We start from the raw sequence: 13,793 nt of genomic DNA, 5'->3' as shown, positions 1-13,793 counted from the left end.
AGTTTTTGAAGGCACGTGACCCAGTTTCGAACTTGACCTAGATATCATCAAGGTGAACTTTCTGACCAATTTTCATGAAGATCTTGTGAAATATATGGCCTCTAGAGAGGTCACAAGGTTTTTCTATTTTTAGACCTATTGACCTAGTTTTTGACGGCATGTGACCCAGTTTCGAACTTGACCTAGATATCATCAAGGTGAACTTCTGGCCAATTTTCATGAAGATCTTTTGAAATATATGGCTCTAGAGAGGTCACAAGGTTTTTCTATTTTTAGACCTACTGACCTAGTTTTTGATGGCATGTGACCCAGTTTCGAACTTGACCTAGATATCATCAAGGTGAACGTTCTGACCAATTTTCATGAAGATCTTGTGAAATATATGGCCTCTAGAGAGGTCACAAGGTTTTTCTATTTTTAGACCTACTGACCTAGTTTTTGACGGCATGTGACCCAGTTTCGAACTTGACCTAGATATCATCAAGGTGAACTTCTGGCCAATTTTCATGAAGATCTTTTGAAATATATGGCCTCTAGAGAGGTCACAAGGTTTTTCTATTTTTAGACCTACTGACCTAGTTTTTGATGGCACGTGACCCAGTTTCGAACTTGACCTAGATATCATCAAGATAAACATTTTGACCAACTTTCATAAAGATCCCACAAAAAATGTGACCTCTAGAGTGGTCACAAAAATGTTTACGGACGGACGCACGGACGGACGCACGGACGACGGACACTGCGCGATCACAAAAGCTCACCTTGTCACTTTGTGACAGGTGAGCTAAAAAACAAGAGCTGTCACTGATAGTGACAAATGCCCTCCACAGCACCTTGACCTTTGACCTGGTGACCTGGTGACCCCAAAGTCAGTAGGGGTCGTGTACTTAATAAGTACTATCAGCAAGTGAAGTTCGAAGGTCCTGGGTGCAGTGGTTTGTGTGTAAAGTGCCTTCATGCAAAAAGTTAACGTTGTGAAGAACGAACGAATGGACGGAGAGCTGAAAACTATAATATGCATAAAAAAAGAATCAAAAACAATAAAGTTCTGACCAGGACTAGAACCACTTCTTATATGTCACATTCCAAAATTACCATTGGTATACTACAAAAGGTACAATAGCCCAATGCCTTAGACCACTGTGCCACCATGGAATTTTCAAAGTATGCTTATTAGATAAGTTATGCTGACCTTGAACTTGATCTCACCTACCCCATATTTAATCCCAACCTTGGTTTTTCTATATGCCATGTTTGATTTCAACACATCAATCCAAACAAAAGTAATTGAGGGGAAACTGTTTTTTTTTTGTATTTTAAGTATCAGTCACTTTAACCCTGACTCCACTGACCCCAAATACAATCCCAACCTTGGGCTTACTATAAGCTACCTATAAGTCAAATTTCATTAGAATAATTCAACCCAAACCAAAGTTACTGAAAAGACATCAAACTTTGATGAATCCCGCATAAAATGAAAATGTATTTTTTAGTACAGTGAAACACCGCTCACTCGAGCATCGATGACTCGAGCACCCGGGCTCGCTCGAGCAATTCATGTGGTCCCGGCCGATTTCCTTCTATTTTCTATGTGAAATTACCATGGCTGGGTCGAGCATCGATAACTCGATCGCTCGTGCATGACACCTGGTCCCTGTGTATTAATTTACTCTTTGTTGCTTATGGCAAACTCGAGCAGAGGTGTCAAAAATTTTCACATCTTCGGCGGTCAGAATGTATCGGTTAATTTAAAACTTTCCCACGTCGTGAGAATTGCATGGTCTATTCCCGGACTATCTTAAATGTTTGTTTGTCGGTATATTTGATCTGATAATGAATTTAATTATTGATGAAAGGTGGAAGAAAAATTTTATTGATCAAAATTGTTATTAATTATTACTTTTTTCTGCGGGATCGAGAAGATCATTATGAGATCTTAATATTTTAATCATGCAAATACAGGAAATAAGATAGCCTTTTTATAAAATTGAGACGATAAAATGAGATCTTAATTTGGAGAAGAAAATTGCGAATTCGATTACAGTATTTCAAATAAAAAAAAATGTCTTAGCTGTTTCTTACGATCTATCATAAATAACGTTTGTAATAAGTTTTTTTTTAAATGTCACGAGTGTGTTATTATTATGCATCACCGTTTCCTCTGCAAATGGTCTCGATGACAATTCGTAAAACAAACTTCAACTTTCTTCGTATGTTGGTCAATGTTTGGGTCGCTCGAAACCATGGATAACTCGAGCATTTTGCTCATCCCCTTGCGACCTCGAGCGAGCGGTGTTTCACTGTAACTGTGACCTTGATCTTGACCCTTAAACGTGTAAATGGTTCTTTTTATTACCAAGAGAAAAAAGTTAAAGCTGGACTGGGATTAAAATCGCTACATGTCTATCACACTCCAAAATTACTACTGTAACATTACAAAAAGTTCAATGGTCCAACACCTTAGGTCACTGTGCCACAGTGGAATTTTCGAAATATGCATATTAAATCATGTATACTGACCTTGAACTTGACCCCACTGACACTATATGCAATCCCAGCCTTGGTTTTTCTGTAAGTTATTTTAATGTCATGTTTAACTTCAATAATTATTATATCAGTTGAAATTTAAGTTTCTATTTTTAGTGACCTTGCCCTTCACCCCACTGAACAAAAATTAAATCCCTATAGGTAGGCCTCTCATTTCAATTTTCATTTCAACATCTCAACCCAAACTAAATTTGAATGGAAACCAAATCTATCCACCCAACAACATCAATCTAATAACTAGGTTTTGAACTTTGCAAAACCTTGTTAAGAATGTTATCTGCAGTAACAAAAAACAGCAGATACTCACTTTGTAATAATTTGGTCTGAATATACACATATGTATAATATTAGCGGTATCCAAAAATAGTCATCCATCTCTACAGAAACAGTTGCAGAACATTTTATTCAGTTAACTGGTTAACAAAATTTAACAGTTGACTGGTAATTAAAATAACCAAGTATCAACATCCTTTATTTTCTTGTATTAGCAAAGAAAGAAAATCTTCAAACTTGTAAAAAAATGTAACCTTTTTCACCTTATCAGACAAAATTTGGTAAATCTGCCGACAATTTCAATTCCTGCATGTTTCTGTTTCGGTTTTGTTTAATGTTTTGTTTTGGTATATGAAATGACCTGTAAATGAAATGGCCTTAATATGAAATGGCCTGTATATGAAATGGCCTGTATATGAAATGTGTAATACCCAGTAAGAATGAGACAGCAAGGCCAAGAGTATTGGTTACAGTTGCTATGGCCGTGGCAGTTGTCCTCTGTTCCGGTGGAAACCATTCTGCCGACAGTGCTGGAGGTGCTCCCATTGCAATAGGTCCTGCCAAACCATTTAAAAACTGACCAAAATGGATCAATCTGTAAATAATCATAGAAAACATATAACCTTTCAATAATATTTAAATATCTACAAACTAATTTACTGACAATTCTTCAATTTTTTATTCGAGCCCAAACTGTTCTTAGTTGTTTTTTCACCATTTATATCAAACCTACTTATACTTGTTTAACTTAATAACATATTAGTTGTATTGTGTTCAATAGTTGCATTAAAGAAGCAATAAATCAGATATTGCATGTACATCAGTTAATATTCATTCAAATATGATTAAATTCAAAGTAGAAACTTAGTAGTGATTTAAGAAAGAACTAAAAGTTTCCAAAACTTTGGGCAATGATGGGTGGTGTACAACTTTAGATCACTCTGTCAAATCATCAGGTAATAGATTTTTGGTTGTGGGTTTACCCACTACCAAAGTTACAAGTGTAATTCTGACAATCATATAGCATCTTTATTTTATTCCAAATCACTTCCAAAAGATCTTCATGTGCTACACAAAATAGTTCCATTCATGAACAATGCGGATGAATTATCAATGATCAAGCAGTTCTGATTCAACCTGTATCCATTCACACTGACCATTTGAATTACATAAGATCTATCAATGATAAGGTTTTCCAGCCCATGGTTACATCACAAGCTAAGTCAGGCAGAGTTCATCTTAGATATGAGGCACATGTGTATATTTGATTCTCATTCATGTATATTTATAGACTGGAATTTAACCCTTAGCCTGCTGCAGGCGAATTTAACAGCCTTTGCAAACAGCTTGGAACCAGATCAGACGCCGATTAAATCGGCGTCTGATCAGGTTCCAAGCTGTTTGCTACTCTGATAATATTTCTTCCAATTTTGGAGCAAATTGAATGAACTTTACAATTTTAGCAGACGACATTTCCAGCAGACGACAATTTATCTAGCATGCTAAAGGTTAAACAGAAAATAAATTTAACAACACCCGCAACCACCATACATCTCAAGGCTTTGATTATTTGTTAGGTTTAACATCACACAAACACAAATACAAGTCATACGCTGGCTTTCCAGCTTTTGATGGTGGAGAAAGACCCCAGGTGTCTCCCAAGGCATTATTTATAAATCATAGGCCTGCATCTGGGTAGAACCTCCTACCTTCCATAAGACAGCTGGATGGCTCACTCACATGAAGATTTTATGCCCAAAATGAGAGATTGAGAGACATTAATATTATACCATTCAAAAATATATTACATACGGAGTTGCAACAGAAGATTTTGATGTGATACATCTTAAACCTGTTCCAGCCGCTACCAAAAATGCACTCAAAACACATGCTGGCCGTAAACCTGTGTAAAATGTAATTTATTATTAAAACAGAACTTTGAAAAAGGTACAATGTTCTCGGAATTTATTCAATTAAATCATCAATATTCGTGGCAGACTCATTTTTGTGGATATCGTGGTTGCATCAATCCACAAAATTAAATCACGTGGAACAATTAAAATTCCTATTCATTTTATATAAAAAAAAAGTTGAAAACAACAAACTTATATCCCCTTAAAAGAGCATTTTTTTGCCAAGACCACGAAGTTACATGCCCATAGAATTAAATATTTCACAGTATTTTGGTGCAAACTGAAAAGACTGGCTTTAATTTGACTTCTTTCCATAACTTACAGTCTGAATAAATAGCTTTTTTTCAAATGAATTAGTAATACTTTAAACACTCCATAAATCACGTAAATTGCAGCTCTTTATATACAATCGATAAACAGAAGTCCTTTATCACAATCAAAACATCTGATAAAAACAATACTGAACTGAACTGCTTTACGGCTCACTGTCACAAGGCTGTCAGTGACCAAACTTTGTAACCATTTATGAACTGAAAAATTACCTTTAAATGCATTACCATAGTAACAGTTGTCAACCTGAGTGAAGAAATCAAGTCTTGAAGAAATATATCTATCCTAATTTAATCTTTAGCCTGCTGGCAGCAAGTGATTTTCCCTTTGCGACCATTGCAGACCAAGATCATGGTCATGACCATATAATGAGTGCATCACTACCACAATTAACACTGAAAATCCTTGGACATTGACAAAATGTGTGAAAACGTTTTTCTTACCTTTTACATCAAGAAGCCATGAAAATGCGAATGTTCCAAGAAGGTATGCTATAGGCCCCCAGTTTGTGAGCAAGGACAGACCAGCAGTGTCCCAGCCAAATACTCTCTCGCCCACAGCAGAGATAGGACTGAATGTGTTCCACACAGCACACTGAGTCATTGCAAACATGCCATACACAAACAGTATATACCATCTTCTCTTATATACCTGGTCATGAAATGTCTATTATTACATTCTAGTTTATTAAACTTCGTTAAGTTTCAATGGAAATTAAAACGTCAATATTTTCCCATATTGACTTTCAAATTTCACATTGGGTGTGTGACATCATTTGTGACATCAGTTTAATGTATCTCATCACATTTAAAAGTTTTTCAAAGATGATATTTTCAGTTTTACCCAGGCTTAAGAACAAATTTATATCTGCAATTGAGAAATATGCACTCGTTCTTTCGTGGAATAACATTTACACTACTAAAGTCGTGCAATACTTTATATGTGTAGTGGGAGACATAATTACTTTCAGGAATTTTTATTTTAAAAACAATATATGTGGCCTTAAAATCTATGTTGTATAAAAATATATATACTGATCTGATACAACAAAGCCACAATGACAAAAAAAACAACATCACTAAACAAGGAGAATATAAATGATAATCTACCTTGATGTTAAGATCTTTCTGCTGTATCTGCTGGGCCTGACTGTACAGATCATCAGAGCTGCCATCTTGAGTCTCCTGTACTGTTCCATATTTCGTCTGCTTCTTGGTCACAATCAGTGCCTCTTCACTCTCTGTGAGCGTCATTTCAGAATGTTTTTTGCAGTTCTAGGTATGTGACTGACAAAAGATAAAAAGTATCCACATATTGTAAAATCATAATAATTTGTTGGGCACTAATTCTGCAAATTGCAGTCAAACTTCGTTCACTTGAACTCATCAGAACCAACAAACTTTGTTCCAACAACGGTAATTCCAGCTATCAAACAATATACATTTATATAAGGATTTTGCTGGGACCTGATGATGAGTTTGAGCAAAGATTGGTGTATGAATTTTCCAAGTTTGAGCTATCAAAGTTCGACTGTACATGCTTGTGCAAATCCATGAAATTAAATCCAGACAAACAAGAGCACCGCCTTGCGGGTGCTGACGCTCATCTGATTTTTTTTGTGTAATAGAAATATTGTCCTACCCATGATTTTCTAAGACTAAAAAGGGCCATCATTCTTGCAAAAAGCACGATAGAGTTATGTTTCTTGATGTACAGTGTCCACTTGTGATGGTGAAAAACTGTTGCAAGTTTTAAAGCAATAGCTTTGATAGTTTATGAGAAAAGTTGACTTAAACATAATACTCAACCAAGAAAATGATTTTCTAAGTCCAAAAGGGGCAATAATTATTGCAAAAAGCAGGATGGAGTTATGTTGCTTGCTGTACAGGGTCAGCTTATGATGGTGAACAAGTGTTGCAAGTTTCAAAGCAATAGCTTTGATAGTTTAAGAGAAAAAGTTGACCTAAACATAAAACTTAACCAAGAAATCTGATATTTTCTAAGTCCAAAAGGGGCCATAAATCTTGCAAAAAGCAGGACGGAGTTATGTTTCTTGCTATACAGGGTCAACTTATGATGGTGAACAAGTGTTGCAAGTTTTAAAGCAATAGCTTTGATAGTTTAGGATAAAAGCTGACCTAAACATAAAACTTAACCAAGAAAACTGATTTTCTAAGTCCAAAAGGGGCAATAAATCTTGCAAAAAGCAAGATGGAGTTATGTTTCTTGATGTACAGGGTCTGCTTATGATGGTGAACAAGTATTCCAAGTTTCAAAGCAATAGCTTTGATAGTTTAGGAGAAAAGTTGACCTAAACATAAAACTTAACCAAGAAATCTGATATTTTCTAAGTACAAAAGGGGCCATAAATCTTGCAAAAAGCAAGATGGAGTTATGTTTCTTGCTATACAGGGTCAGCTTATGATGGTGAACAAGTATTCCAAGTTTCAAAGCAATAGCTTTGATAGTTTAGGAGAAAAGCTGACCTAAACATAAAACTTAACCAGGCAACGCCGACGCAGACGCAGACGCCGACGCCGACAACCGCTCAAGTGATGACAATAACTCATCATTTTTTTTTCAAAAAATCAGATGAGCTAATAAAAACTACTTACATTTTGTACTTAAACCAAGAAATCCACATGTGATCACTAAATACTAAATAGCCTTTTTGGCCATACAGGTTCAAAACATAATTTTTAGATTGTTGCACTTCTCACAAATGACACATATGAAAGGTCTGTCTATTGATTACTTTAAACAGTGGCTGAGTGGCGCTGTGGGTTCAAGTGAGGAAGCCATCCAGCTGGCTTACGGAGGGTCGGTGGTTCTATCCAGGAGCCTGCCCATGATTAGATATTGCACAGAGGGGCACCTTGCGATTTCCTCCACAAACAAAGCTGGAAAGTTACCATATGACCTATAACTGGGTCAGTACAACAAAGAAAAAGAAAGAAAAAACTATGCGAAAGTTAAAACTATTCTATAATAAAACAAGTGTAGAAAACTTACATGATGGGTACAATGGACAGTCTCTCAAAACAACACTAGGAATTTAAGTGATTGGTATACACAAAATGTAGGTTCTACGGTGGAATATGATTGGTCTGTACAGATCTATCATGGGAAACCATTCTTAAAGGAAGTAGCTACAGGATGGAAGGAGACTGGCTACATATCAGTGAACCTGGAACATATCACAGAAGTTTCATGGAGACTGCTTTACAAAATATCAACATGAATACAAATTTTCAAAATTTCTTTATTTCCCCATATTTACCTGTAATGAAAATGCAATAAAACAGTAAAAAATATCATCATATGGTGTAAATGGTCAAATTCAAACCTCACCCTTACAATGAACCTAAACTATAGAATAATTCCTCGTTCACGCACATAATACAACTCAAATTATATTTTTCTTAGAACAATCAATTTGTGAAATACCCTTCCAACTAATGTGTTGTATCATGTACTTTTGATTATCTTCATGATCGTCACATGTGAATGCATGATATTAAATTTACCCACTCTCTGTAAAATGTTAGCAGTCTTCAGTAAATCTTAGAACTATACATGCTATAGCAATAAAAGTTTAAATGTTCTGTTATAATCCTCCCTCTATGGCAAGTACGATTCTGTGCATCTCAATTAAAGACATACGAAAATAAAACACTCTGTATAATAATAGTCAAGCTCCAGTCTTAGTTTATTTGCTGAGCTAGCTGCTGGCTACTTAAGCACCTCTTATTAAGGTATTGCTTTTAATTTTCAATTTAGCTGCTTATTTCTACCATGTCTGTTTCATATTTGGTTAGACCCTGTGTGAAATAGAAATGCTTTCATTGTCTGAAATCAATGTAAAGACTGCTTTAGATTTAATGTTGAAATTAATGGTAATTGATATGCCAGAAAATGTTTAAATTCCCCACCCCAATTCCCTGTAGGACAAAAGTGGAACTTTTACTTATTGTTTTGATGAGTTATTTGCCAAAAGTCTAAAGATGAGATATAAATATATCAAACAGAGTAAAAGTTAACCTTTAGCCTGCTAAATTTCTAAAATGGACTGGTCCATCATTCAATTTGGGCAGTATATATCATTCATAATTTCATTACTTGAAGGGGTGTTCACTGAAAATTTACTGACTAAATGGCCAACAGTGCGGACCAAGATCAGCCTGCACTTGGTCTGCACTGGTCGCAAAGGCAGAATCTGATGACGAGTTATACATACAAGTTTTAAATAGGTACCACTGTCTGTAATATTTTGTCAACCATTGCAGTTGTGATATATTCCAAACAAAAAAATACCCAATAAACACTGTCAATAAACACCATCCAAACCATGTTCCACAAGCAGGTTGTTAGTCCAATAAACACCATCAAAACCATGTTCCAATTTCACATGCAAATGAGCTAATGGATCTCTAAATAGTTTACAAATTAATATATCATTTAACAACACACTAATGGAGGGCAAATTAAACCGCTAATTTAATGGATCGCATGCCATAGCAGATTGTTAATTAATGGAATGCATTGCGGACCTCTTTAAATGGAACACGTAATAGATCACTTAATGGAATACACAATAAATTGCTTACTGGAATGCATAATAGATCTTTTCATGGATCACTTATTTATGGAACACATAATAGATTGCTTAATGGAAAGCATAATAGATCGCTCAATGTTTAATCATATTTTATTGCTTATTTATACATGTACATACAGAAACAAACATTTACGATACATTATTTATATTTCTTTGTCCTACAGCTTTTTCAATGTTGAAAGCATAAAAAACTAATAAGCTAGCTTACTCCTTGTCGAACTATTATCCGACACAATCATACGTATACAGTTTGTTTTATATTGTGACGGTCAAACTGTGGTGACTGCAAATGTCAGAAAATTAAAAAGCAGCCACTCAGCGACACAGTAAGCTTGTCTAGCTAGCTCTCATTGAAGTCAGGGGGTAACATGGTTTACTGGTTCTGATGATAAACCCAGACAGATGATGAAGTCAACCACCTGCGAATTATTCGATTGCAATCGGTTATATATTTATATAATTGAACACACCATCTAATAGTAACTACTTACAACACCAACTGGTGTAAACAAAAACAAAACTGGTAAATATTCTGTATAAATAAATGACTTACATTTATCTGTATAACAAAATATTTATCCAAAATTACTGGGGAAGGAAGTGTTTTTATATGCATGCTCACTGTCAACACATAAGGCCTGACAATGGGTTACTTTTCATTATTTGATCTGGAATGACTGTTGCAGCATTTTTGGGAAAGTTTCAATATAATATTCTATGAGGAAAATGTTGTAAATGACAATTAATTAATGGCAGTGGCTAGGATTATGGTACCGTAATCCTAGCCTCTGAGTCTAGGATTACGGAAGTTCCATATTTCTGGACAACCCTACGAGGATAGGCTAGGATTACGGATGTATTTAAGAGGCATCAAATATATTTTAGAACATGTATAAATTATGTTGTAAACATACTTTTTTCACTTAAAATAGCAATTTTTCATGCCTGTCATACTATTTTGTGTTATCATCGATCCGTTATTTTGGGTTACGATATATTAATGGTGGCGACTACAGACCCATTTTTTACAATTCCCTTACAGAAGCAAGCCTCTGTGGCGTACATGCTGCGTATTTGCTGTGTATATGCCGCGAACACAGTAGTACGCCAGAGGAGTACATTTTACATACACCGCATGCCGCGTACATGCCGTGTACTATTTCGACGAGTACACAGCATGTACGCAGGAGGTCACTAGTACACTTCAAGTACGCAGCACAGACTCTGAAAATTTAAGGAGTACACTGCATGTACGCAGGAGGGACTTGTACAAGAAAATAGTACACTGCATGTACACCGCAGATACTTTGAAATTTGTGCAGTACACTTCATATACGCGGGAAAGACTTGTACAATTTCTTTTGGCATTTATACTTAGTTTTTTTTTTATAAGTTAAAGTCTGAAGTAAACTTCATATACGCGGGAGGGACTTCATGCAGGAAGGATTTGTACATTTTTTTTTTTTTTGGAAGCAAGAACTTGATTTCCGAGTAACTTTTATCTTAATAGCATAGAATAGTTCAGATTACCGGTATTCTGAACAATAAAATTTGCCAAACTATTTGCAATGTTCATTTGTGAAGCTTACATCTTAGTGATTTCTGAGCTGCACCTTGCATGCAGTGTAAAAATATATTCTTTTTCGTTTTGAATTAATCCTGGAGCTTTCTAACTTGGATAATTGAAAAGCCTTATTTGAACTTCGTTGCATTACATTTTGTAATACATGAAATAATTACCAAGATAATGCCTCAACAGCGCCCAAATGAGAAGAATTAATAGCTCTCACTTTTATTTGAATACTCTTAAGCAAAACACCATTCTATCATGTTTTATAAAGGCTTTAATGCTCATTATGTTAACTCATTAAGGCCTCACGCACACATCGTCTATAATAAATCATAACACTTATATTTAGTTGCATTAAAGTTGTTTCCCCTTGATGCAGTTACGCCATTTTCTTCAAATGTTTACCAAATTACATGCTACAAAAACTGATTTATTTCATTGAAAAGTGGATGGAGAAAAGCATACTAATTTATTTGATAACATCAATCTACATTATTTTGGTAAGGGTAAATACTTATTGATGCATGTCACTTATCTTTTTTCTGTTTTTTTCTGTCCAAATGATCAGCATTTGCATACGAAAGTTGGTGGGGTAAGGAATTTACATTATCACAGCAGTTTCGCCACAAGAGTACACAGCATGTATGCAGCAGGAGTACACAGCATGTACGCCGCAGGACTCGGGCCAGGAGTACACAGCATGTACGCCGCAGGAGTACACAGCATGTACACCGCAGGAGTACACAGCATGTACGCCGCAGGGGTAGTACACCGCAGGCTCATTTGCATGTGAAAAGTGTATGTGCCGCGTACATGCTGCGTACTATTTCTCACATACTAAATTCCTCCAGCGTACATCCTGTGTACTATGTAGTCCACAGCATGTACGCAGCAAGTAGTACGCGGCAGAGCTCATTTGCATGTCAAAAGTGTACTACAAACGTACTATCGGTGTATGTGCGGTGTATATCCTGCGTACTATTGATTTCAGTACACATCATGTACGCATCATATACGCTGTATGTACACAGCAAGAGTACGCAGCAGGCCTTTTTCTTCTGTAAGGGTTTCCATAAAAAATGTTTGGTTTTTTTTGTTTTGTTTTTTTTGTGTGTGTGTGTTATAATTTTGCTTTTTTGTTAAAAGTATGTTATTATTTCTTATTAATGATTTTGCATTTTTTTCTTTCATTTTCATTGTTTCTTTTCGGGTACGCCTATAGTGCGCAATGGAGATAAAGCGCGCAATGGTGCGAAATGGAAGTAAAGTGCGCAATGGAGTCTTTTTTTTTTTAAGATTTTTCACGACAATTCCATTATTTCAAACAAGTTTACACAATAATAATCGTTCCTATACAACGACTATACAATAAAATTGATTGAATTTTTTTTAAGTCGGCAGTTATATAAGGGTTATTATTAATGATAGATATAATTATAATTATGATACATCTATCATTTTATTGCAATAGCATTTACCGAGAGTAAATAAAATCTTTCAAACAATTTTAAACAGACAACTGTGAGTATTTTCTAAATATTTGAACATCCAATTATCGCTCCTAAAAAGGTTCTTTGCACACTTCACCTCCATTGCGCACAATTTGAATTAGCACAAATATATGCTGCTTGTGTGCCATTTTCATTTCTTGGCATTTAACAACGTTTCCATTAACTATAGCCAGCTAGTTTACCCAATAATCGACTCTATAAAAAAAAATTGACTCCATTGCGCACTTTACCTCCATTTCGCACCACTGCGCACTTTACTCCCATTGCGCACTATAGGCGTACCGTTTCTTTTCTATTTTTTCTTTATTTTTTCTTTCTTTTCTTCTTTTTTATTGTTTTTTTCCATTCTTTTTTGGTGTCTGGACCCTTCTTTTAACATTTGACTACAGATTTTTAACAGCTGTTACTCTGTTTATACACCCGATAGCGATTGCTGCCATTAATATATCGTTAATCCTAGGCTAATTTAATGGCAGATCATGAACACGATACGACAAGCATGAAAAATCGCTATTTTAAGGGAAAAAAAGTAAGTCTAACATCATCATTTATGCATGTCCTAACATAGTTTTGATGCCTCTTAAATACTTCCGTAATCCTAGCCTATCCTCATAGGGTTGTCTAGGAATACGGAACTTCCGTAATCCTAGCCACTGCCTTAATTAATTAAAGTGGTCGAATTTATCATCAGTCAATGTTCGTACAGTCGGCAGACATCCCAACTCTCCCGATCCGATCGGGTTTCTCCCGATTCTGGTTGTAAAACCCGATCACCCCGATCAGAAGTCTCAATCTCCCGATTAAAAAAAAACAACATAAACACACAAAAATTATGAAATAATCCGCTTCTTTGCGCCTATCTGATACTGTATCACTACTGACGAGTCTGTAAACAACAGCTTTCGGATATTTTCGCACCTTATTCTACCCGTGCTAATTATTGTTTATTACACGATTTAACAAAGCCAGGAGTTGATTAATGTGTCACAGTTGAAATTAAAATCCAGACATTAGATATCTAATTAAATTCA

The 13,793-nt window shown here is 35.5% G+C and overlaps 1 protein-coding gene across 1 annotated transcript in view; it reads right to left on the bottom strand.

The window, feature by feature from the left end:
* Nucleotides 1-10,511, bottom strand: part of LOC123559751 (solute carrier family 49 member 4 homolog) — a 57,530-nt gene extending 47,019 nt beyond the window's left edge. Inside the window, exons 1-6 of the mRNA XM_053516783.1 lie at nucleotides 9,890-10,511; nucleotides 8,076-8,250; nucleotides 6,173-6,349; nucleotides 5,507-5,714; nucleotides 4,633-4,723; nucleotides 3,252-3,415 (exon numbers count right to left, since the gene is read on the bottom strand). Of these exons, the coding sequence (XP_053372758.1) occupies nucleotides 3,252-3,415; nucleotides 4,633-4,723; nucleotides 5,507-5,714; nucleotides 6,173-6,316 (607 nt within the window). The 5' untranslated portion in view covers nucleotides 6,317-6,349; nucleotides 8,076-8,250; nucleotides 9,890-10,511. The remainder of the gene's footprint in view (nucleotides 1-3,251; nucleotides 3,416-4,632; nucleotides 4,724-5,506; nucleotides 5,715-6,172; nucleotides 6,350-8,075; nucleotides 8,251-9,889) is intronic.
* Between the last annotated feature and the right edge of the window lie 3,282 nt (nucleotides 10,512-13,793).

Source organism: Mercenaria mercenaria, chromosome 10 (assembly GCF_021730395.1).
Source record: "Mercenaria mercenaria strain notata chromosome 10, MADL_Memer_1, whole genome shotgun sequence".
NCBI classification, from domain to species: domain Eukaryota; kingdom Metazoa; phylum Mollusca; class Bivalvia; order Venerida; family Veneridae; genus Mercenaria; species Mercenaria mercenaria.
Note: the sequence above shows the minus strand (reverse complement) of the source record. Positions and strands in the feature narration are given on the sequence as shown.